The sequence below is a fragment of the Balearica regulorum genome, chromosome 14, assembly GCF_011004875.1.
Source record: "Balearica regulorum gibbericeps isolate bBalReg1 chromosome 14, bBalReg1.pri, whole genome shotgun sequence".
In the NCBI taxonomy this organism is placed as follows: domain Eukaryota; kingdom Metazoa; phylum Chordata; class Aves; order Gruiformes; family Gruidae; genus Balearica; species Balearica regulorum.
The window spans coordinates 102,812-129,612 of NC_046197.1; the positions used below are offsets into that span (position 1 = coordinate 102,812).

At 40.3% G+C, this 26,801-nt stretch overlaps 1 protein-coding gene across 13 annotated transcripts in view; it reads right to left on the reverse strand.

The window, feature by feature from the left end:
• The window catches only part of ANKHD1 (ankyrin repeat and KH domain containing 1), a 116,428-nt gene that overhangs the window by 12,121 nt on the left and 77,506 nt on the right, over positions 1–26,801 (reverse strand). For all 13 annotated transcript variants that reach the window (XM_075766614.1, XM_075766617.1, XM_075766618.1 and 10 more), the window contains 16 exons: positions 19,905–20,050; positions 19,639–19,750; positions 18,644–18,789; positions 16,984–17,126; positions 15,965–16,178; positions 14,610–14,785; positions 13,763–13,925; positions 12,497–12,592; positions 12,103–12,219; positions 10,859–11,033; positions 10,037–10,490; positions 9,512–9,589; positions 7,224–7,370; positions 5,656–5,766; positions 3,943–4,092; positions 2,021–3,636 (listed from right to left, as the gene is read on the reverse strand). In XM_075766614.1, coding sequence (XP_075622729.1) covers positions 2,021–3,636; positions 3,943–4,092; positions 5,656–5,766; positions 7,224–7,370; positions 9,512–9,589; positions 10,037–10,490; positions 10,859–11,033; positions 12,103–12,219; positions 12,497–12,592; positions 13,763–13,925; positions 14,610–14,785; positions 15,965–16,178; positions 16,984–17,126; positions 18,644–18,789; positions 19,639–19,750; positions 19,905–20,050 — 4,044 coding nt within the window. The remainder of the gene's footprint in view (positions 1–2,020; positions 3,637–3,942; positions 4,093–5,655; positions 5,767–7,223; positions 7,371–9,511; positions 9,590–10,036; positions 10,491–10,858; positions 11,034–12,102; positions 12,220–12,496; positions 12,593–13,762; positions 13,926–14,609; positions 14,786–15,964; positions 16,179–16,983; positions 17,127–18,643; positions 18,790–19,638; positions 19,751–19,904; positions 20,051–26,801) is intronic.

The window sequence follows — 26,801 nt, forward strand, 5'->3', positions numbered from 1 at the left end:
GGAGTAGACAAGCAGGATCACCTCCCTCGACCTGCTGGTCGAGCATTAGATGGCTGGACAGACCACAGGACCACACTTATGCTCCAAGGAAGGCGTCAGAGGGGTCCTCAGCCTACAATTCCCACTCCTTTCCTCACTATCACACATTCAAAACACCCCCTTCTCCCCAGTTTCCCCAAACCCCTCCTCTCCTGTGTGACAGACTATTCAGATTCTGAAATGAAGGTGATCAAAAGCAGTATTAAGTATAATTACATTAAATTCATCAATTAAGGACCTGATCAACCAGTCACCTCCTGCCAGGCAAAATTTTAGCAGCACATCTACCTATTCGCAGTTTTTCTTCACTTTGCAATATCCTGATCAAATTCCAGCTCAGAAAAAAGTGTGTTCTGTCCAGATATTTTTGTGCTTCCGCTGAGAACAATTTCACACTTACCTCCCCAAAGTCAACCATGGGAGCTCTCCTTTGGTATATATCTAACCTTCCTAACTCAGAGAAGAAACAGATTTAGACTACTTTTTAATTACTTGAAGTCATTTAAAGATATATAAAGGACCAAGAAATTTTTCACAATGACAAACAGATGACCTTAGCATAAGTGAACAGCAAAATTTTTTTGCTGCTATGGGAAGTCCCAGTCAGCTGCCTCCATATACGCAAGATGCAATCATCAGAAGAACCAACAAATCCCATCTGCCCTAAGCTTCCTTCCCCAGGGGTCACTCCAGCAACAGACAACTCCCAGTTTAGAGCATTGCAGAGAAAAAGCTAAGCCAATGTAAAGTGTTTCTGGAGTCTGCTGAGGAGGGTCTGGCAATTCCTTTATTAGCAGCCTATCTGACGAACAAGGTCCACTTACTTTACCTTCCACAGCCTTAGTTACATCTGGTTCTGCTTACTGCATTGGGACTGGACATGGCAGAAGAGCTCTAGGTATTCTCTTGCTTTGCAGAGCTATTCAGCCCAAATTAAACTAATAAGAAAACTACAGTCATAGCAAACGTCCCAGTTTTGTGGTTAAAGCCAGTCAGAGAGAAGTGTTCTGGTTTTCAGAAGAAAATGTTTGTAGGAGGAGAGGAACATGCATACTGAAAACCTTTATCCTCACCACCACATCTTTCAAATGCCCCCTTGTCCTTTAGTCTGAAAGTAAAACTGCTTGACTTGTCCCAGTCCAGCTTTCAAGTCCTGAAGCATTAGCCTATCTAACATACACTGTGAGGGTAAAGACAACTTCAAAGCAAGGCTCTCCAGCCATTATGGCAAGAATGAAGGGGTGTACAGAGCGGCACAGGCTAGATCTCGAGGGTCCCTTCCAGCCAAATGGGTGCAGCCAGTTGCCTGCAACAGTTTGAACACTGAGATGATAATAATCCTTTAGTTAGAGCACAGTAAGGGCAGGGAGCTCACTGTGAGTGTTCCTAACCCATTTCAAATAAATGCAGGTAAACTTGAACTGCTATACTTAACAGCAGAAGGACTGTAACTTCCTAATAAAACACACCAATTTCCCAAAGCACAACACGAGCTTATTAAAATCCCAGAGCCATATCAAGAGACAAAAAGTACAGAGAGTTTACCCTCACTGAGTCAAGCTAGAGTCTCAGACAAAAAATTGAGCTGCATGCAGTCAACTCCTGCAGCTGGAATCTGTCAAGAGTTCTGGCCCCACTGTTTCAGGTTTGGTATCACCTGAGCCTATGTTACATTCCAACCCAAAAGCTAAAATCAATGCTACTCTGAACTCTACAAACAGGTGGAAGCATTCCTGTGTATTACAGAGAACAAGCAATGCAATGTCTGTAATGTTCCCAACACCTAACATCCTGGAAGAGCTGAAGAAAAGAGGAAAAAAAAAAAATCATCGACATTTTAAAGACAACTTGGAAATACAGACCATCCTCGTTACATTGGTATTCTCTGTCATCTGTAAACTACTTCTCAATCAGTTTGAGATGATCAAAGTGTAATGGTTGAAGAAAGAATTCTGTCCAGTGCATGAGCTTAATGACTTACCTACAGGACTAGTCGAAACCCGTTGGGAAGGTGGCCTGAAACCAGGAGCCTTGGAGTTGTCAGGATGCACGTTTTCCACGTGTCCTAGCACAGAGTTATTCAAAAAGGTAGACTGAACAGTGAAAGATGGGTCAGCTGCTGCTCGGGTAGAGAGTGGACAGTCTCCCCATCCTTGGTTAGCTGGCACCTGGTTGCTATCAAAAAGACTACTGAAGTGATTGAAGAGCGTTGCTGGCCCAAAGGTAGGAGGCAATGATTTGTTTGCTGGGTTAATGTGCATCTGAGAACCGTTCATAACATTCATGGCTGATGAAAGCTGCACTGCAGCAGGTGGACCTTGAGAAGGTGTTAAAGGAACTTGATTCGTAACAAAAATAGACTGAGGATCTTGATGGAGGTTTGCATTTGGTACCACTGAATAGAAAGAACCTCTGGACTGCATCCTGTGGGTAACTCGAGGTGCTGGTACAGCTACTTGAGGTAAGTTACTGTTGTCCTGATTATCTGCAACAACTGACCTGGGTGACGCTAAGCTTAAGGGAGCAGTTTCTGAGCTGGATGAAAAAGGCATTGACATGGAAGGATTGATCTCTGACATGCTGGTTGGCAGTATTTCATCCTGGACATTATTTAGTGGTGCAGGGCTGCTTGATGGATGAGTTTCAGTGACTCCTGAGTTGCTGCTAGCTGACATACTGCAACTACTTGCAACGGAAGATGGTGCGCACACATTTGCAGTGGGCTGGTCTGGTGTTGACACCTTCTCTTTGGGTGCCGAGACAGCCAAGAAAGAGTCCGCTTTAAGTGCAGAATGCTGTGTTTGTGGAGCATTAGATGGCAGAAATGCTGTGGGCACTTGCCCGTTGTTTGGAGGGGCAGAGGAAGCTGAAGGCAGAGTGCTACAGGTACTTGTCACAGTTGAGATTGCTGTTGCTGCAGCGCTCGTCTTGGGAACGCAGGCAAACAACTGCTTTCTGACAGAAGAGGGAGTCCGATTACTGGTTACACACAGCGGTTGAGTGGAAGCAGCTACAGAAGAGACAGTAATGGGACAACTAGAAGTAGCTAATCCAGGAGACTCTGTCTGTAAAATATTTCCATTCTGACTACCTATGCGACTTGAACTATTATGCTTTGGAGAGCTGTTTGTGCTGCCAGGGTTAACTGGTCTCACTGGGAATGGTCCCCAAGTGTTCGGTGAAGGTGAGAAAGTTCCTCCAAATTGGGCCATAGGTAAGCGAGGGTGTCGGATCTGTTGCATAGTTTGGGCAGCCAGCAAGGCAAAATGAGGGTGAGAATAAGCTAGAGGAAGAGACACCGGAAAAGATGAGCGCACATTCGCTGGGACATTCTTGTTTAATTTGTTAGTAGGCTGGAAAGTAGATAGTGTTGATGACTGCGATGTGACTAGGGGCGGTGCTCCGAGGGGAAAGGAGTTCTTGCTTGACGCAGTCGCAGTGCTGACTCCAGATGAAAAGTTTGCATGGATTGATTTGGTACTCGAAGCAGGTGTTCTTATATGAGTTTTAGGAATCAAATCTTCCAGTTCCTTGGCAGGATCTTGAATAAGGGCATTGATGAGTTGCACAGCGTATCGCGTTGACTCCGTACCACCCCTAGATTAAATACAAAAATATTTATCTTTTGCAAAAGGAAGCCCCACTTTGTGCAACATTCTGCAGCCTCAATTTTATACTGATCTGCAAGTCTATTGCATGTTTACTCCAATAAGTTATTTCTTGACTTTTGCGTATCTCAAGGATTATCTTTGAAGAAGCAGACCTTCAGCATATCTTGGCAGCAGTAATATATGTTCTGTTCTAGTACCAAGAAGCTAAATATGTCCCGTCTTAAAAATCAAATGAACTTCTTACAAATGACATTGTGGACTAACTTAAAACTTTTATTTCTAGATACTGTACCTTATAGTGATCATTCTCTCTCCATTCTTATCTTTTTGCTTATCAACGTCAATATGGGCACCAGTGACATCTTGAATTGCTGTGATGTTGCACCCACCTCTTCCCATTATTCTAGATACGACAGAAGCTGGGACAGATAATTTCTTTGACCTATATCACAAAGATCACAAATCTGTGAAATGTATTAAAACTTTAAAAGGCATAAAATATCCCTGTCTGACAGGTGGCTGAAGCAATATTCTTAAGTTTCAGGGCAGCAAGTGCTTTTCTGCTGATATTTTCTTCACCCTTGGAGCCTTCTCAAACTCCCCCACTCAAATTACTCATCATCCTCAGTACCTGACGAGGGTTCTCCAGAAGCATGTATTCCACCACTGTTGTAACATAGATGTATGTGCCTCACACTGCTTCAGAAACACTTTTGGATTTTAGCTTGTGCACCTTCAAAGCGAGACAAACCCTTAGCTTATCAACCTAAATTTACGTAAATAGAGCTGCTTCAAATATAAAAGTCCATGGCTTAGCTACTTTGATCATTTATAACTAGGGTTTACAGCAGGGAGAAGGTGGCTGTCCAATGTTCTCCCAGTGATCAACTCTGTAATATCACTTGCATTCACAACCCTTTTAGTATTCACCGCTCTCAAACCTCAAGATCTGAAAGTTTGTTGATGACACCACACAATGGTGGATGACAGACAGTTAACCTGCACAATTCTGTGATTTAAGGAGCTGCTGGAAGCCACTGTGAAGGCATCATAAATTTTCAGAAGCAGGCTCATTGTCAGGCCATGACACTGTAACCCACGTGTTCAGCGAGATAAGCCAATTCAGGATTTTTCTAATTCATATGGTATTGGTGGGTCAGTGCAGGCACACAGTCCTGGGTTGTCTTTGAACACGAGCTATGCTTGCATCCAGACCCCAGCCAAGGTCTCTCTGGGCCACCACCGTCCTCAGACTTTAAAGGCTGGGCCTCTCAAGCCCATACGCTGCTTTCAAGCTTGCCAGTGATGTGCAATAGTTCAACACTGAACAATTTGAGGGGATTCAAAGGGGTTTCAGAAACCACTGTGATCACAGTGCAGGCACCTCTGAACACTGTACAGATCACCACCACCCCCTGAAAAGGCTGCCAGCTTCACCTAGCTATTCCAGTCTTGAAACTTAAGTAACCTGATCCTCAGGAAATTTTCTCTCACTTAATAGGACTTAAAGGAAATTAATTTTATTTTAAACACATCTAAATACATGGAAATGTTCTAAAGCATCACCTCATCTTGCCAAGTTGTTTCCTCTTTCCCCCTCTCCTGCCAGGAGAGCATGCTACAACCCCTCCCCAGAAACCAGGTCCTCAGAGCACGCACCCATCTCTCCTCCCAAGACTATTTCATACTTTGGGTTTTCTTCTCCCCTCCACCCCTAAGGCTCCTCTCTCAAGCTAGACATTCCAGTCACTCCTTCCCCAAAACAGAGCTTCCATTGGCACCTAACTTTCGAGATATGCCCACATGATTCACAGACCTCCTAACTATACCTTGGTCTGCTTCCACTTCAGCCTACTAGTAACTCCACGCCACCACCCCTGGAGCCATTCCTCCTCCAGAACTCACCCCAGTGCCAAGGCCCCTGCCCACCCATCACCCACTGCCATTTCCCTCCCTACCCGCCAAGATCAATGGTTTTTACCTTGAAAAGTGCCCAAAACAGTACCTTTTTGCTCCTGAACAGCAGCGCCCTCCTCTCTGCAGCTGAAATTGCTCAATTGGTGTTGGCTGCAGAGTGTTGCTAGGGGGAGGGTCTTTCAAAACTCTGCCTACTTGCCTGTCAAGGGCAGAAGGGATGTTTCCATTGGTTATGTCTTTGATAGACATCACTTCTAGCCAGGGGGTTACTCACAGGGAGAGGGGAGGAGAAGAATTCTTGCTGAGACCAGGAGACACTTTAGGAGAGGAAGGCATGCAGCTCCCAGGCATTTTGCGTATGCATCTAAAGTCGCGAAAAAGCTCTTTGGCAGGACGCATGCTTCAATCAGTCAGGGCATAGCAAACACCAGTGCAGAACACTTTACGGATGCGTTCTTTATGACACAAGGCCTGATTCCTCAGGGATGAGGAAAGGTTGGGTTTTGGATGCCATCTCTAGAACCCTACCATCTCCAGCAGAAGAGCAGACAATACCCAACCAAGCAGTTGAGCCTATGAGACTCAAGAGACCCAGGAGGAGAGATGGAGCAGCTCCAGGGTCAATGGCGGGGTCTGTGCAGCCCTGGAAAAGTCAGCTGTCTGTTTAATGGTTTCATGCCTGCATGACTCACCAAGTGGTAGGCAGTCTTGCAACCATACATTTAGCAAGGCCATGTCACAGTGAAGAAACCCATTTATGAACACAACAAAAGGCAGACACTGAACCAACTCTAAGGGTTTAGACACTTAAATTTTCAGATTCAACTGCCTTTTTAACTTTTATTAAGAACAGTCTGTGGCTTCCACTAATCTGAATGCTTTAAATCCTCCATACAATTATGTTCTTTGCACATAGCCTAAATTCTCTAAAATGAGCATATTTTGTCACTACCGTTGCAGAAGACAAAAGCAGGAGGGCATCATAAGTGCACCCAGAGCATGACACTTGTATGTTCACGCCATATTCCTTTTTGATAAAGGTAACAAAAAAAGGAAAGCCATGTGATTGTTTCTAGTTACAAGTAGTAGGCATCATAAAGGTTACAGAAAACATACTGGAGTGTTAATGGCCATATCATAAAACCCAATATATTTTCAAAGGGGAAGTTTGCTTTACAGAAAATCTTTACATCTAATTGCACCTCTATCACTCACTTTAAAGTGACAAAATTTTCCATGGAGTCAGTGATCAAGGTCACCACCCAAAGCACAATGAATTTTAGCCTTGAAGAGATCATCCACCTCTCCTCTAACATCCATCCTGCCTTTGGTTCATCTGCTGTAGGGGCTTTTTACTGTCATCTGCTCCCTCCCCATTTTATTTTATCCCCACATCCTTTTCTCCACTGAAGTCACTGGTAAAGAAAACTTGTGCCAAATAAAATGTTCATATCGTATTGACGTTAAGTGAGGAGTTACTACAAATTAGGACTGCAATTTGTTTTCACAGCACTGCAAAATTAAGGAGTGGTAGATTTTTTTATAAATTAATTATACATTGACATAATTAAATAAGCTTGCTGGATGTTCTCTATTTGAGAATGTTACAAGCTAAAGAGCTCACAGACAGTTTTTAAACAGAATTAAATCCTTTACCTTCTAACCACTTCTTTCCAGCCTTCTTCTCTCTTCTGGCCTCTTTTTGGACTAGTCAGATTCAGCTTTACATTTGGAGAGGTCAGAGGCAGGGAAACAGGCTTATAAGTAGTTGACAAAGAATTTGAATGACTTTCACCATCAAGTCTGGGAACAGAAATACGTTGATTACAAATTACAGAATAAAATGACAGCATTACACTATACATTTCTGTAGCTTAAAACTACTAGCATGAACGGTTTTCATTCTCACTTTCTACCTGGAACAACTGTTGAATGACTTCATAGGTAGGGTTTTTTTACCTTTTAGACCACAGCCAATACCATTCCTCCAAGAGTGGAGTGCTAAACTGAATGAGGTAATACCAGAAGCACGAAGGACATCAGATTAAAATAGTTTCTAATAGGTGGTACACAGCCACTTAGGCACATCCTGATTACATGTCTATACTGTGTTGTCTTTTTTGAATAGCTTTTTAAGAAAAGGTACTTTGCTAATAATGTCTCCTTCTTACTAAGTTCTTGAGAATGTCTGTGTTTCAGCTCTTATTGTTACAGATTCCCTGGAAAATGCTTCTACCCCTCATTTTAAGGGTAACTGAGACACAGATATTTGAGCATATTTATGTATTTAAGTCCCAGTGACATCAATTTGGAAGCAGATGCCCAAATATCATTACCTGTACTAATAACAGTCTAGTGATATGAACAATGCAAAGTTTGAATGAAAGAGAAAAAACAGAAAGAGAGAGAGTACAGGCCATCTCTTATCAGGCTAACTGATCTAAGTGGAGGTGAAAAAAGAGCAGCACTGGGAGCTCACATATTCATCTGTAGCACTGAAACACAGGCGCAAGTCATTGAAAAACTAGTCATAGACGAGATTCAACCCAGCAAATCTATAGCATAGCTGGAAAACTTACAGAGGACTTCATGCTTCAGCTATCCTGCTAAGCATCACTTCTCCTCTTTACTATATGCAAGTTTTCATTCCCTATTCTTTACAGCATTTTATATTTATTGAGTCTTTTTGTAGGCAAACTGTTTATACTACGCTTTATACTAACTTCAGAGATCTATCCACATTTAAGTAACCCTAGTGTACCGATTATATGAAAAGCAACGTTTAGACAATATGCCTTTTAAAATGGCAGCATTTTCTCTTTACCATAGTACTTTCTAGCTCTCTGATAATACACCTACCCAAGGCATTTGAAAGTTCTATGGAGAACTTTACTTGTCCTCAGAAACTGTTATTCCCTCCCTAAGATTGAGGGAAATAGAACAAGAAAATGCGTATGAAAAAAAGAATGAAGTCCACTGTGGAATATCAATTCCAGAGTAGACTTTAAAACCTTTTTTTTCTGCTTTGTCTGAAAATATCTAGGTATGTTTTCAGAAAAGCGTCATTACGAAGTCTGAGTTTAAAGTTTCAGTTACAGTAGCCTTGTCATCAGCGTGTTGACTAAAGAGGAGTTCAGGAAGAGCAAATTTAGAAATGATTTTCAGACAAAGTCTGCCTAGTGCAAGAGTGAAAGAGCACCTGCAGAAGTTAATAAAATATACTAGCCCCATTTTGATATTTATATACTGTCTTGTTTCTTAGGTGTACTTCATCTAACAGAAGCACTGCTTCTAACAAGGAGTTAGAAGTCTGCATTTAATTAGTCCTGCTGTAGTGAACTGCAATGGATTCCAAGGCTTTTGTAGACCTTGGATGAAAGGTCCAAGGCAGAAACAATTTATGTTCATAAAAGAGAACATAGACAAAATCCAATTTCTAACATTCCTAAGGGTAATCCAAAACACACAGCTCCAACCACAAGGGCTAACTAGTTCTGCAACTAACTTTAATCTGGGGGCGGGGAGGGGAGATAAAACAAAAGAAAATCCCAACTCCCTTCCCACTCCCAGACAAGTGCCTCAATCAGTCTGGCAACAGCCCTCTCGCTTGCTGGCCTTTTTGATCCCATGTTTGTATTCTTATTGAAGCTGGGTTCTCAGTCAGCCAGGTGTCCTGTAGATCAACCCCTGCGCCCTCTCTCCTCCCTTAATACAGGAAAAGAAAAGAAAAAAGAAAACTATGGGGGATCAGACTCATACTACTTATATGTAAAAATAAGCAAAGACTACAGACTCAGATGGGATCTAAGCTTTTTGATTCAGACCAAAGACCTATTCAGAAACCGGAGTTATAAAAGTTATTAGTTCATCTCCTGGCAACTGAATGATCTTCCAAACCATTCAATATGGCCTCTGTACATTCACTGAGTTCTTTTGACACTCACCTCTGGCTTGACAAGGTTAAATCAAACTGGCCATCAACCTGGCAGGTGAAATGCTCGGAGTCATCAACTTCTTCCCTCCTTAAAACAAAGAGATTACAATTCAAATGAGTTAATGATGAAACCATAAAACAATCAAAAGGTAATGAAGACACTTCTGTAAATAGATTATAAGTAAAGCTGGTACTTCCTTTTTAAATTCCCAGCATATGCACTTTAAAATCTGTTCTAATAAAGCTGACAATGCAACACGGATGCTTAAATAGCACAGAGAGAGAACTGGCTGTTTTGCTAAAGTAGTATGAAAAACTAACCAGCAATGTAAAAAAAAGAAATCCTATCTTTACCATTTTAAAGAGGTTGCGTTCAAACTTGACAGTGTTATTTAATAGCTATGCAAATAAAGCAAACTCAGTCTCTCAAGACGTTAGGAATGTACCAGCTGGTGTAAAGCTTAAGCTATAGAAAATTTACACTGGCATAGGTAAAACCCTATGAAACAATATGGAAGCAATATGGCAGTCTCACCTCGTTGGTGTTTTAGAAGCTGAGGTGCTTGTTTTTTCTTCCTGAGAGGGGATAAGCAATGAGGCATAGCGCCGCTCAGAGGAATTTGTATCCATTGTGAAGTTCAACTCTTGGCTTTTACCTCCACTGCTACTTTCGCTATTGCAATCTGTGCTATCCAAGTTATCTGAATCACTATTCCCACTTGCACCACCACCTCTCGGCTCTCCATTTATTTTATTTTTATCTGCTTTTTGCTGTGCTAGAGATATGTGCTGATCTGGCAAAATTATCTGCATATTCTGAGGAGTCTCTTTTGTTTTATTTTTCTTATTTTTTCTATTTGTGCTGGGGGTGGTCACCACATTAGCTCTCTTCTTCCCAAAGGCGTTTGTAAAAGTAGTTGAAGTTGCAGAAATTCCAATTGTAGTTGTAGTAGTTGCACTAGGAGGCTCTATAGGAACTTCTTGCTCCACTGAAAGAAAAACAGTTGATATACAATCAAACTCCACAAAATATAGAAATCAGTGACCTGACTGAAGACACTACAGCTGAAGTTACACTCCTTGCTGAGCCATCAGACCAATGTATCGCATTCAGCTGTAAATCCTCCAAGAGTGAAAGACTTTTGGGAATCAAGGAGGGGAGAAGAAGAAAAAAAAAAAAGAAAAAAAAGGCAAACAAAGGAGTTTTGCCAGGAGCTCTGACTGCAGAGGGAAGAACAAGGGCAGAAGCTATGCAATGTCACAGTGTCAGAAAAGCCAGCTTTCAGATTCCCTTACCTAGATGGTTAAGAAAGGCACCCTCCCAACTACATCGTTCATAGAAACACTCATTCTTTACCTTCATCATCATTTTCTTCATCATCATCATCTTCCTGCAGTTCCAGAGTTTCTTTAGGCTTGTTTTCTTCATCTTCTTCTTGTTTTCTTTTTTGTTCTTCTTTCTTCTTCTTTCTCTTTTCCTTTCTTTTCTCCCTTTTAGCTGCAAGAGCTTGTTTTCTGCTCTCCTCTCTTGACTATGTAGAAGAAAAGGATCCATATTTAAACATTTTCACACAGACTAAATTATACTTATAATTCAGATCTTCCCTAGAAATCTGGGGGGAGGCAGAAAGGAGAGACCATGATGAACTAGAACGACTTTGTCACATACTGAATCATTATGCAGAAACTGGGCAGACGTTATGGAATAACAAGACTAGTTAGTCCCAAAACTTCTAAGGAATGACAACAAAATAACAACCAAAACAGAGGTATTATAAAAATACAATTTTACTGGAAAAACAGAAAAATCTCTCACCTTCTCAGTCCTTTCTCAAAAAAACATTTAATAACCTCATTAATATTTTTGCAGCAATGTTCACATCTTTGACTCAAAAAGATCTCCCAGAGTATTTTACAGACAAAACTGCTATTATTTTAACAACTTTCTTTTAATATATGGAACCACTCAAGTCAACTATGCTATACTGTAGCTTTCACAGCAATTGATAGGTGTTTAAACAAGTCAGCAACCTGGAAAATTTAATAAACTAATATGAAATTTGTTCATCAAAAATTGTAAGAGCGTCCATTAAGAGAACCCACTAAAGAGTGCTTAAGAAGTGCCTGCATTACTCTGGGACACTTCACAGAATTCTCAGCGAGGGAGAAGTTGATTTTCGCCACTATCTGCTCAACTCCATACAGCTCATTGGGCAGCTTGTAGACTGTCCTTTGTAACACTGAGAAGTAGTCCGTAAAAATACTCATGGACTACATGTTACACAATATATAACATACTGTGTATCACACCATCGAGACTGAAGACCTCCCTTATTTACACATCATCTGCACTAGTAATGAAAGAGAGCTACTACCTAAGGTAACTACTGCCAAGTCCAAGCCTTCCTACAAAGGACACTGAAGTGGCTGAAGCATAAGTCAGTTCTAATTTGCCACCCTCAGTACATGCTTCACTTTTTGTATATTAGAGCAAGGATAGCACATACAGTCACACCCCAAGAAGCACCAACAGGAAATACAGCCTATAGATTAACACATAGTTCAAACCGTTATGCTACAAGACAGCAATTCTCTACTCACTTTTTCCAGGTCTAGCTCCTTCAGCAATATACTTGCATTCTTATTTGCTTCTGCAGCCTGCTGGTCTTTAGCTTTCACAATTGTCTCCACACACTGGTGACACTTTTTCAACAGGTCCTGGAATGCAAACTTGTCTTACTACCTCGGTAATAAACTAAAATTGAGGAGTGAGGCTTGCTCTACAAACATGAGATTAGCTTCTCATACAAACTATTTCAACAGAATAGGACTCTAAACACTGATATTTTTTTTTTATTTTTTTTTACAGCTCCGTATTAAGGAGACATACATAAACCTCCAAATCAAATGTACATGAGCAAACATATATTCAGGATTTCTCACTTATATTGTCGCTGCAAATAAGGGACAGGGTCTTTCCTGAAGTTAAACTCACCTTGTCAGTTATTGTCGCTATGTATCGCATGCATTCAATGTCCGAAGGAAACTGGTTAACTTCTTTCACCAGGAACTGAACTACTTTCACATGCCCCTAGAACAGCAAAGAAAATTCTAATCTCTTGTATACAACTGTCAACATTTGTTATCAAAATACAGGTTTGATATCTCTCAATCCAATGCAAAAGACTAAAAATAAGTAAGAACATTTCTGGTATGCTGCTGTCTGGGAAGAAAGGCAGTTACTGTTTGCTCAGTGCTACCAGCATGTCTGCTGTTCTACGTAAAGATGGCAAGATCAAGCTCTCCCACAAGTAATTTTATTTTAAAATACAAGGACTAAACCAGGCCCAAGGGCAGAGGCAGCTGTTCCTGTTTTTAGTAACAGCCAAGAAGACCTTCTTTAGACCCCGCTTGCCACCCCAACCCACTCATGCCATGGAGCTAACTTAGGTTGTTCAATTACAAAGTAAGTCTGATCAGGGAACTGAGCCACCTGAATATTATCCTGGCAAACACATTCCTCTGCTGCTGGATACAGTCGCTGATGGGGTACACTGTGCAACCACGCAGGGCATATCCAACTGTTGCCTCTGAAGTTATTTGAAAGCAATAGGGGGACAGTAGTGGCATGCTCAGTATTGCTGTTTGTCAAAAAAGCTGTACACTTATTTGGTATTTTATTAAAGGCAAAGCAGCTACAGTTAATCGATTCCTCTGCTATAGCTATGTTCCTTGCATTCAACAACATAACTGATGAAACCATCACAAAACAATGTTCTTCCTACCAAGAAGAAAAAGCAGTGACGTAAGAGCTGGCCATGCAAAGTGTCCCACTCAACAACAAATTAGGAATGGAACAGGAGAAGCACAAAGGAATCAGGACAGTTTATTACAGACTGGTATTTTGCTCATCTCAAAAGCAGGATTGAAACAAGCAGTATAATCTGCAGAAATTTAGTGGGGGGACTACGGTAATCGCAACAGTGAAATCTCAAACAGTGAAAAAACTTTTGGACAATGTGTAACTGCAAACAATAAAGTTAACATTGTTTATGGAACAAAGTTTTTCATCTCTCAAAAATTAGATCTGTGTGAAGTACACAGATTATGATTACTTTGAAGCAGACATTTTATCAAAATAGTAATTTTGCTGTGGTCTATTTGATTCTTCCAAAACCAAGCATTCAGATTTCAGACCAAATTAGAAACTCTATTTTGAAAACATATACCACTGAAACATAAAATTAAGTTGGTCTCCTACCTTGCGAAACGCTGACATAAGAGGTGTAATTTTCCGATTATCTGCAGCATCCACATCTGCTCCTGCTTGCACAAGTAACTGAACCACATCATAGTGACCACCATTAGCTGCCAACCACAGAGGTGTGTTTCCTTTCTTGTTACGAACATCAATATGTGCTCCTCTAAAAAATGCACAAGTGTAACCAAATGAAACAAGGTATGAGTAATGGTGGAAGTCAGGAAGTAAGATCATGAAAGATCAGAGTACAATTGGATATATAACTTTAATTACTGAAATTTAGTGGCTAGATAGAGAAATTCTGTCCCTGAAATCTGCTGTTACAGTTGCAACATAGTGTCACAGGGGTTATTTAAACTTCCGTTACAGAAAGGAGCACTCACCTAATGTACCCTACTGTACCACAGCTATGCAACTAGCAACGACGGGTCCTTTAAATTATCATTAATGTGGTGGCTACCCACAGGGCAAAGCAACCCCTTGAGATTTTAGCAGCGCATAGGGTTATGCCTGAAGAGCTCAAGAGCTACTTCTAGGCTTTGCCCCCCAAGTGACAGCGAGGAAATGCTCACGTGGGAATTGCTGCATTAATACACAGTCAACAGAGCTGCCAAGCCAAACACTGTTTGCTTACCTCTGGTCCCAGCTGCCTGCTTAATTAGCACCGGAGTAGCAGGATACTCCAGGATAACACTGGAGAGTAGGGAACAGATACAACATCCTATTTCCAAAAGCTTCCCATTCCCTTTGCTCTCAGATGCATGAGGCAATGTAAACAAGGGCACCCTTGCCACAAAGGAATACAGCTACAGAACAAATACGCTGCTAATGAGAAGTAGTAATTTACCGATTAATCAGGAGCTCACAAAACTTGTAGTGACCCTTATCCGCTGCAATTGTTAAAGCTGTATCTCTTGAGGAAGGCACAGGTGGAGCGTTAACATCTGCTCCTTTATCAAGGAGAACCCTTCCAACCTCTGCATATCCTCCTGAAGCTGCTTCCATCAGAGGTGTGAGACCAGTCTGTGCAAAGAGAATGAGTTACACAGTGTGAAATTTGTACAATATGCTTTGGATAAGACATAAATGATTTCTACACAGGGATATCAGATTTTTTTATTTAGCTGCTTATATTTAGTTTAGGAGCCTAGCTTCAAGCAGCCTCTATCTCAAAAAAACAACCAAACAAAAACCCCAAAAACCAAATACTCTTGGGCTTTGATTTATACAAAGCCAGGCAAACTGTTGACTATATACCACCAGATACCTGTCTCAGCAGCAAAAACAAAAGTTTACAACAGGATCTCTAAAACAGAGGTTAGAACAGAATGAAGACATAAGTGTTTCTATGAAAATGCTCAGAAACTGGCTTTATAGCTTTTCTCTAGCCTCCCTTGGCACTGAGACTGATCTGGGCCCAACTTAGTTGCCAGGCTAGACTGTTAAATAAACTTATACCAGCTGCTAACATGCCCAACTGACCATTTGAGAGCTGGCTTTTATCCATATCCCCTTTTCTCCAGCCACAGTCATTCCAGAAGCAGGCAGGGTAGACAGACATAGCAATTATTTCAGCAGCCTGAGGAGTTACCAAAAATTCCTTTGTGCTGGGGAAATCAGTCTGGCTGTCTACACAAGCTTTAAGCTTGCTTTATGGCAGGAGACACAAAGCTGTCCCAGAGTACCAAAGGATGGGACCTGTGGAGCATTTCAGAGGCACAGAAAGTCACAGCACTGAAGCCACAGGTTCTACAGCAACGTAAAAGCTTTACAAAGTTTGATTGCACTACTTCTTTTGTAGACAAGAAATCTGTTCTATATGAGAATCACTATAAGCAAAACTATTCTTTTCCTGCCTAGATATACATATTTTTACATGAATGAAGTCTATCTGTTAACTAGTATCATGTCAAGCTTAAATCTGAGAAGTTTCTCAGTACTACAGAACAAGAGTCAATCTAAACTTCATTATGAATTCAGAGACCAGTCAGCTTTTCCCTAATGCACATCATCATTGATGCTTTTTTCTAAAAACAACAAAACCCCAAACTTATTTCAGAACATTTACTAAATCCTCTGATTTAATAAGTCCTCTAAGAGCCAGAGAGGCTCAAAGTAACATGAAAATTTGAAGAAACTTGACGATTCAGAGAAATCACCTGTTAGAAATGAGTCACAAGGAAGGGCAATTCACACACTTACCTTTGCCCTGTGCTCGACATTGGCCTTCCTGTCCAAAAGCAGACTGACCACCTCTGCTCGGCCTTGGAAACAGGCCAGGGTGAGGGCTGTATTTCGGTTGGTCTCAATTTGGGCATTAATATCAGAACCCATATCGAGCAATAGTTTCACAGCAGGTACGTGGCCATTCATAGCAGCCAGCATCAGAGGAGAAATACCTAGCTTACTCCCAGTCCTAAAGGGAAAGAAACAAACTGCAGTTCCCAGAACCAGAGGAATGCTCTGGGAAGTGTAAGCATATCTAAGAGGAACAAAATGTTTTGTTGTAAGCCAGGAAGGAACATGTAACATATACAAATATAGACACTGACCTGAAATACTAGCATTTTTAATTGATTAGGAGAAACCAGAGTAACTACATTCAATATACAATTGTAATTTATAAACACGGAAAATACTTTTAGACAGCTTTTAGACATTCAGATGGCTAAAGCACACATAAGCCTTAAACTACATATACTAAAAATCAAGGCTGCATCCAATTCATGCAGAAAAAACATGCTTCTTAGCACAGCTGCACTTTGAACTTTCTCTAGTGATAGCATATATGTAAGTTTCCTTAAAATGAATAAAGAGGAGGCTTAAGAAACATAGCTGTGTTATCTTGTGACTCTTAACTTGAAAAAGACATCTTCAAATAAACACATGCTGCCCTGCATATTTTGCCTGGTTCCTTTACTTAGTTCTATTGGAAATAGTTTGACTTCTAGATCCAAGAATGGTGGAAAAGGGAAAGGGAAGGAATAGGTGTGCAAACTATAATCATTCCATAAAATTTAGGTATAAAGGAGATGAAGTTTGTAATAGTTAAAGGCAATGTAAAAGCACTAACATAACAGGAACATAAAGAATAACATCAGTGTAGAAAGGCTGCAAGGAGGCCTGAAAGCACTAGAGGTGCCAAGCTCTGCCTCAGTACGTAGCCAGCAATGGAGCGTCTGTGCTATATTGCGGTTCATCTGGTGTACACAGTACATTACCTTGAATTAATTTCTGCCCCAGCATTGAGAAGAATCTTGATGATATTAACATAGCCACCAGATGCAGCAAGGCTTAATGGCGTATAATCAGACACGTTCCTATGTTCTTTATTTGCTCCCCGGGCCAACAGCAAATCAACAACCTGAAAAGAGACCATACATTTTAAAAGACATATTGTGGCCTTCGCTATTATCCAGCAAGTGAGAGGATGTTAACACTTGTTCAAACCTTCCAGTATGCTACCAGTTGCCATTGTCAATAGAAAAGATTCTACAGGAAAAGCACTATCCTCTTTTGCTTTACTTTTACATATGCGCTGTACAGACTTAGCAACTGATGAATAAATCAGCTAATCTGCATGGGCTGTAGCAGTGCAGCACTTGTCTTCCAGAAAGATTGTTTTACCTAATTAAAAATGCAAGGCTTTAAAGTGAAGTTTTTCCTGTGAATCTTAAGTTTGCAAACAAGGGAGCTATCCCACTCCCGTAACGTCTCACACTGAGTGTCTCTTTCAGAACTCGCACAGCTTTAATTCAAATGACACAAGCCCAGTTTGACCATCTGCATTATATGGTCTTTGCAACAAAACACATGGTAAAAATCAGACCAACTGATGTTAATGGAACAAGCATGAGGAAGGACTTCTCTATCAGAAGCTGCTTAAGAGAAATAAAGGGGGGAAAAATTAAAACATTTCTGGTGATGTACTGCACTTTAGTGGGTCTCATTTTACTACTAACATAGGCTTTTCATAACATAGGCTAACATAGGATTTTCAAATAAGCCAGAAAAAAAGGCTGCCTCAAGTTACTAAGCCAGAAACATAAGACATTCTGGCATAATGGAAGGGAAAAAAAAAAAAAAAAACAGGACGAACAAAAGACTTAAGTAGATCAATACGTAATGCTATCACAGGCCACACTGATCTCTCATTTTATTTGTGAGCAGCACTTTTACTATTTAAAGATCTGCAATTCAAAAGTCAAAGAACACACTTTCCAATTTTGGCCAACTGTTTTAATCCTCACAAGTTCCAAAACTTACCACTCCCGTATCTGGCACAGACACCTTTGCCATCTCCATGCCATCTTCTAAGATAGTATGCCCATGACTATAGTAGAAATGATTTCTTAAATCTTTTTTTTTGGGGGGGGGGGGGGGGGGAGAAAAAGAAAAAAAAGCAGCAGCAAGCTGATAGAAAACTGAAACATCCTTAAAAGACTAGTATGTGCACTGCATTTGTATCTACACTTACCAGCCCTGCATATTGCCACTAAAATCATGTAATGCCAACACAAAATTCCAGTTTTTTGAGAGCAGGGAGGATGCATGAGGGAAGTGTTCAGTGAATAAAGTTATTCGTTAAACACCTTCACCTCTCTCAAAAGAGGACTTACCTTGCAAGGATATATTGACAGACGAATGACCACAAGTTATAACAACTATTAGCTAACAAAACTGGGATAGCTAGGAGAGAAAAGAATAAATTCTCTTTCCTCTTGGATGAAGAAAGAGACTTAAATTAGCTACCCTTATGCTGGTTTAAAATCTTCCGGAAAAGGGATGATTTTTTAATACCATCAAAGAAAAAAAACACTGTACAAAAAACACTATCTACAAAAAACAATTCACACCCATCGAGGACAAATATGTCTGTACCTCTTGGCGTCCACCGGAGCACGCCAACGAAAGCGGAGTATCCTTTGTGCGCTCAGACTGTGCTTCTATGTCTCCACCTTTGTCTAGAAGAATTTCCACTACACCAACATGTCCAGCAGTTGCAGCCAGAATCAAAGGTGTGAAACCTAGTAACAAGAGATTATGTTAAAAGCAACCTTGAGAATCTCAACAGCATTATTATGCAGAAATGCACAAGAGGGTTAATTCACAATGACTTCTATTGATCAGGCATGTCTTCCTCAGACTGGTGGTTTCCTGGTACAGGCCACAATCTCAGACCCTCTCTCCTAACTCTCTTCTGACCCTGACACTTCTAGGCTCTGATTCCAGCCAAATATCACTAAAGGCTCTTCAAAAGAAATCTAAACAGTATTTGCACTGATCAGTTTGGATTAAGTTTCAACCAATTCATGTCTTTAGAGAAGTCATGGCTTTCCACTTAATTCCTATTTAGTAAAGCTCCAACAAGTAAACACATCTACACTGTGCATGTTGCTTATTTCCAGCAGTCAATGAGAGTTCCAAGAAGGGAGGAGGCATGGTGGTTTTGTTCTCTCAGCTCTTAAAGATTCTAGATAACTCTGTTATTGGGAACAATACAACAACATAACCTGACAACTAGTCCCCATTAGCTTTGTCAGCCAAGAATTTGATATTTACTCTCGTTAGCCGCTCTATCTACTATACTAAAGTCTTCTGTAGAGGGTGAATCATAAAGACAAAAGTGCTTCACATTTTGCAAATCTGCTTAAGATACCACTCAGATGCACTTCCTTCCAAAAATACAGATAGAAAGGCATGCAACATCACTGGCTTTATATGGCTGATATTTCTACATGAAGTGCAAGAATGCAATTCTACCTTTTTTTGCAAGCTTTGGTAATTTTCTGAAGCAAAAAATCCTAATCCCCAATTTGAAATTCATGGTTTCAAGTTGTAGTTCATGGTCAAATTGTTTTACTGTTTTAGCTTACCCTTCTTGTCTCTGTGTTCAATATTGGCACCACGTGCTATCAGAACAGATACAAGTTCTTCATGACCTCCCGCACATGCAAGGGTCAGAGCAGTGTCATGATTACTTTCAGTCTTCACGGTTGGGAAGAAAAAGAAGCAGATATTCAGAAATCAAAAATACTTTAACAGAACTTTAACATTTTTAAGACAGCACTAGATTAATTTTTTTTCCTTTCAGAACTTATCAGAAAGCAAAGTCCACTCAAAACCAATTGCTATTACTCACATGTGCATCGATGTCAACTGAAGGATACATAGGGAGCACCGACTGCGAGGGCGCATTGCTCGATGGCTGTGAACAAGGCTCAGGCGTAGGGGATTCGGTAGCATGCGAGGAGCTGGTGGACCCACTGGGCACTCTGCTATTCACAGCTGAAAAGTAAGATCGTGTTATTAATCCACACTCTTAGGAATGCCCCATTTTATATGAAAACTATTTAGTCCTGTAAAACTGCAACGGTCTAGTATCAAAACAGTAATGGGGGAAATAATTTAAGTGTTCCTAAAAACAAATGAGTTGGTGTCTTGTGCAAAGAAGCTTTCCGGCAGTTAAACAGTGTAAGTATCATCTCCAAACTGTGTTAAGTTAGAAAATAGTTTTATGAATTAGTCTGTATGCATTACGAGTACGAATTATGAAGATTATTAGTTATCCTTTTCAAATTGTAACCTTCACTGTTAGAGTTCAATCATGTGCTCAGTCTAAGCAGGCAAATGATTTATCACTAAAACACAAACCTAATGTTCCGAAATACAGTCTCATTCTGGAATTCCAAAGTTTTTCACATGAAGGTTAGTGCACACCTAGTTTCCAGAGAAGGTTCTCAAAGCAAGATGACTGACGGCAACTTACACCATTAAACATGTCTCAGAGTTAAAACAACCCAGAAAGGGTGGAAGAGAAGTAGACAGGAAGGGGCAGTCAACAAAAAGAAAGTTTAAAACTGTGCTCCCTAAAATTTATTCTGATTGATCCACAGCTTGTAAAAGATTTCATCCTGAAGATCTAGCGCAGCTCAGGGACACAAGGAATGCAACTTCATCTGCTTTTTTAAAAATAATAACAATGTTAAAAATGATAATTGAGAATCAGATTTTATTCAGCTAGTTTTAAATGAAGCTTTACCAGAACAAGCAGAGAAACATCCTTGCCCATCTACATCACGGGGCCAAAACCTCTGCCTGCCTTTGTAACCAAATAAGAGCCTGAGGGGAGCCCAAAGGAATCTAAGGCTAGCTGGGATTACTTGGCAGGGAGGTCTAACAAACCTATGCACTAGCTATGAGTGCACTTTAACTACAGTGAGCCATGCTAATATAGCAGCTGGCTTTGACAAGTATTGTCACTGCTAGATTCTCAAATTTCTATACTGTGCAGCCTCATTAGATGGAATACCTGGTTAGCTTTAATTATTCCAAAATACACAGTATTCTGTAGTATTCCTGAAAGAAGCAACTGATGGAAAACTTTAACTGCAGGTCAGAAACAAGCAGCAGCACTTTGCTTTTGTCCAAGCGTTTCAAGCTATAAGGGAAGATGAAGGATGAACTCAAACCTGTGTACAACTTATGGAGAAATTTTTGCAAACCTTTCCCAGCTCAACCTTCCCGAGTCCATTGACAAACTGCACACCAGGAATTACTCATAGGAAAATGGTGCAGACAGAAAAGTCTTAGAAAAATCCTCAACAGGACCATTAATTCAGTCTACAGGACTGCATATGCACAACAAAGGAAACAGACTGGAGCAAGTTTAGATGGATCACTTCAGTGGGGTTCTGGAAGAGACGGGGAGGGAGGGTGTCACTGAAATTTTGGGAGGTGACAGTCTTCAATTGTATCTTTTAAGTAAAGCATTCTCCTTGGTGCATAGGCAAAAAACAGCATTAACATTTGGCTATCACATTTAAGCAACAAAGTATTGTATCTGAATTCAGAGTTGACTTTGTCTTCACATTACAACCTTCATGAGCAAACCAGGTTTGTATTAGAAGTTTCAAATACACAAGCTCCCACACTTCACCTGCTTACTATGGATTACCAATTACAGCAGCAGATGAGTATTAATTAATACAATTGTTTTCTTGCTTGGTGCACTGAAGTGCAAGATACTAATTGGTTTTCTAAAGATTATTCCTTCCAAAATACACCAAATCACCCTGTTAAGGACTTATATTAAATCAAACTGGTCCTTCTTTATGAAGGACATTGTTTCTTTGCTTTCAGATCTTGCAGCTATATCTAAACCCACATGCATGTGCTGTGCGTACAAAGCAGGGGTGCGCAGAGGGGCTCCACTTGAGCCAGTTTAAGGGTCCTTAATGTAATACATTCAGTGTTGCTGTTACAGGTTCCACAAATTTTCTACATTTCACAACGATGACTGAAAATGTCCAAGTATTTCTTGCATACTTTAGATTCTCATCATGTGCTTGAAATATATGAGTGTGCACTAAGCACTTCACATGCACAGTAACAACGATGTCGAACATGAGAGAACACCAAAGTCAGTAGAAATGCATATAAACTCTGTACTGACACCACAAACTCTTGTTTAAAATAAAATCTAACAGCAAACAGTCCTACAACATCCCCTGATTAATCATCCCCTCTAACTGCTGAGTTTACAAAACAGCAAGATTTTTTCAAGTGTAACTTTATATTTCCTTAGTGTGGCTGGCAAGCTGGCCCAAGGAAGCATCGACATAATTCGTGCTCTGTGGAGCAAAACACATCTGAGAAGTTCTACCTTCACTTTCACGGGGCTGATTTAGTTCAGCCTAAGTTACACACCAATATACAGATTTTTAACTCAAAGATGACCTTGCAACAATGGTTCCAACGTCCCTTCATATATATTTGTATGAAACTGGAGTTAACTTGTATTTCCCCAAGTCCATTTCTGGATTACCAATCTTGATCGCTGGAGGTGGGACAGCTATTGCTCCTGCAAATCCCATTCAAGGAGACAAGGTCGTCCTACAGACTGGACACAACAGGAGAGCCACCTCTCTGCTTCTGCTTTCTGCTACCAGAAGGGAGCCCGGCAGAGCCCTGGGGGATGGCTTCATTGGTCTGACACTGGCCCCAGAGAAGTTGAGGATGTCTTGGCTGATCACTAGTCTTTAGCAGGTCATACTCATAGCACCAGAAGCTAATGTGCAGTCTCCCCAAGGAGCAATACTATCATAACCACCCCAGACTTTCATGTCAGTAATTGGCGTTAACGAAGGAACAACTACAGCAGCTCAGCAGTGGAGAGCAGCACTGGTACTGCCTGCAGCTCCAAGGGAAAAGGCTAGCTGGAGGGCATAAAATCAGCCATGGGGATGATCAGCTTCAGCGCCTCAGGATTTTAACGGACTATAAAAATGTGCAGCCTTCGCCCTCTGAGAAGACAGTGGGAAACTTTCCAACGTGCACATTGCTTCTTCCTGAAAAGGCATTTTGTCTTTTCACCGGAAAGGGTACCGATAAACACACTGATAGCCAGGCAACTGGTTAAAAAAACTAAATAAAAATCAATTTTCACAAGGTGTACCTTGGATCATTATAAAATACCTATTATGAAACATCCAAAAATCTATGTCACTATAGATTTCAATATTCAAAAGACTTGTAGTAAAAAAAAAAAAAAAAAAAACCCAAACCACAATCCTTTTTCATGACCGAGCAGTCTTTCAGCCTGTCCACGCAGCTTCTCAGTAACATGCTACTGCACAGAGGCTTTTGCATATTGGTAACCACGTCTCGTTTTATGAGTTACCATTTCTCACTCCAGATAATCCTAGTAACCAGTTTTACTCCAAAGGGCATTCCTAAATACCGTAACTCAGATGTCACCTTCCAAATCATTATCTTAAAATATCACAATTCCATATAACCAAACACAACCAGAATTTCAGAACCAAGTAACAGTTAATAACGTTTCTCAAAACATGCCCAAAATTTCAGTATACAAATGGGAGCTCGCAGGAGGAGAGTCAGACAGAAGCACACAGAGATGCTACCTCCTGACTAAAAATACCAGCTGAGTGGAACAAACAGGAATAAAAATATTCCAACTGGAGACAAAACGTAGCAACATAGTTCCTCATCTTGAATACTCTAAAACACAAAAAAGTCTCAATTCAGATAATGCCAACTAAAAAGTCTACTGCAATAAATGCATAACGTGAACTGAAATTAAACTCTTAACTATGCAAGACAAGATGCTTCAAGAAACCAAATGTGTACCGAGTAATGAAAATTAGATCCAAAACATCCTCTTCTATTAGAAGATGCAATCCAAAATAATTTCTTGCTTTCCCACTCTAAACTGTGCCATGTCTATATCTCTTTTGTAAACCAAATTAAAATTTTGACTGTAGTAAGTCACACCTTCAAAGATACGATTAGTTGCAAGATTTTTGCTTCAGCACATCTAAAACTCCATTACAACCAAAACTTTCTGGAGTGCAAATAGCTGCTTCATTTTGAGGTTCTACTTGGCTTTCCAAAGGTTCCTCAGTTACTTCTGCATAGCTTTATGAAAGAGGGGTCTCAGGTACACGTCTACTAGTGACTGCTAGGAAGACTTCCAGCACTGCGCACCTTGACATCAACCATCTCAACACCTAGCAGCTGACAAATTATGCCGTCAGACTGGCAAGACAAATATTCCATTTATATATGTTGTCACAATTAAGTTAGCCAGCAAAATAAAGATTTGAGGTTTTGTAGAAATACAAGTTCTCCCTTACAACTAGTCTTAACTGAGGCTTTGAAAAATTTGCCTCTTACATCGCCACTGGTAAGAGCAACAGCAAAAGGCATTTCAGTGCAGAGTACAAAAAGCTGATTTAACGCTTCTGTTCTGAAGTAGATTCGATACAAACTGGAATACTCAGCAGGAATAAAAATGTTCATACCTCTTATAAACCAAAGAGCCACTCACCACAGTATTGCAGCTCCACCAGTGGTACTGTGATCAAGGGAGAGACTTCATCAGCACACCCGAGTGTGACACACAACTTCTCTAAGAGACAGGCTTCCCACGCACCAAGCACAAACCCCTTAACAATTCTATCTGCATCTGTAGCATGCATGCAAAAATCAGTTCTCATAACAGTTTCTATTGCTCCGAATTTCTTTACAAAATTAAGGCCTCATGGATAAGTTTGTGGAAAAAGGTCAAGTGCATTTTAAATACGGATCACAGAGTTTGGAGTACATGTAGGTAGATTTACAGTTTGTTTTTAAATGTACATAAACCTGAGATATAGTAGGACTGTAATTTACACAGTGGGTCATTCTTTTACACAGTCTGGATTTAAAAAGTGACAAAAAAATCTAATTCTCTTCCAACAATTTTTTAGGGGGAGGGAAGTAAAACAAACTCATGCATTTCAGAAGAAAATACATATCAATAAAGCAACATCAATAAGTTTTTGCAGGAGCCTCTGGAATTGGACAAGTTTCCTTGAGTTGCATTTCTGCAAATATAGTATCTAATAGTTGCAGAAGAGTGTTATTTGTATCGATTTTTGAAATAAGTAAATCTCATTTCTTAGCAAAAAATGTCTTTAATTACTTAGCAAAACAGTAAACCATTTCAGAAAATTAATCAATACCTATTCAAGGTTTTTTTAAAATTATTTTTAAGATAAAGTTTTTCTGGTTGTTTGTAATCTTTTTTCAAATGGCACAGTTCTTACACTCAGCAGTTTCTCATTTTGGGTGCACTGAATATTTTGGATGCAGCTGCCAACCATGAAAGGGTATATACTGCATGGTCTTGTGCTAGGTATGTTAAACTGTCAACAACAGGAACTAATCCAAAGATCAAGCTCTTGTTGATTGTTTTGCATTAACCATTCAAATTTTCCTCCTCTTACACGCCAGTCTTGAGTAATAAAAATCAAGAATAATCCAACTGTATTATGTTGGCTGAATACTCTGAAGAGCACCATAGAGTGGGGAAGGGAGATATACCATGCCAGAAAAAGGAGGAACTAAGACCTGTTTTCTGTAATGCAAAAGGATTTCATGGAATTACACTGTATAGCTGAAGGGAGCTGGTACAACACACCATGCTATTCCACCAACTATGGTTTCCATGGGAGGATGCAAAGTTGCAGGTAGTCTCGACTTGCATGAGCTTGATGCAACTACCATTCTAAAAGTTCACAGAAATGGCTGGCAAAAGGTCTTACCACACACTTCTACAACCTTGAAATGAACTTAAGATGGCAGGTCAGTGACTACAAAGGGCAGGGAGGGGGAAAAGACAGGCAAATAAGGGCTGAGGGACAGACACAAGGTGCAAAGAAAAGTTGAAAAACACCGAATTAAAAAAAAATACAGACCAAACAACACTGGCTATATCCTACATACCTCCAGCAGCAAACACCAATCCTAGTCAAATCCATGAAATGAAGTCAACCAAAACGATACCTCTTTTTCCACAACCTAATGTGTGGGAAATTGCATTCCTCTTCACACCATTATCAACAAATGGAAGGACTTTTTTTTTTTTACTTTTCATCCAGAGAATAGGACACATTTTTGCCATGTTATATCTAACAAGCAGATATTCTTGTACAACAACCAGGGCTTAGAAGGTATTCTGAAAACACAAGCCATTACAGAACTGAGCAGTTGTGTGCAGATTCCTGTTTGTGTTTACACTGTAGCAACACCTCGAGCAGCAAGGAGGGACACATTTGTCCATACAAGTGACAATAATTTGGCTTTTTCTAGAGATGGCTACTGCACTGAAGAAAGTCACTGAGGTATAAGCGTGGATAGAAAATTCTACAGAAGATATACAACTGTCACACTTTCAGGTATCCTAGCGGGCACTACTAATCACTCATGATAAGGCTTTTTAAAGAAGCACAGAAAAAGATGAGGCCAAAGGGGCTAAAAACAGGTCTCCAGTACAGGAAGTTTTGCACTTTGGTGAAAAGATATTGAAATGTCTCATGTTAGAATTGGAAGTCACTGTTAGGATTAATAGCGCTAATCAGGAACTTTATTCTTAAGCAAGTATTCCCAAACTGGAAAACCCCAAGATGTTTTTGGAGGGAAGGAGAGAGAGGGGAAACTGAGCACACATATTAATGCAAAAATAGGTATATTT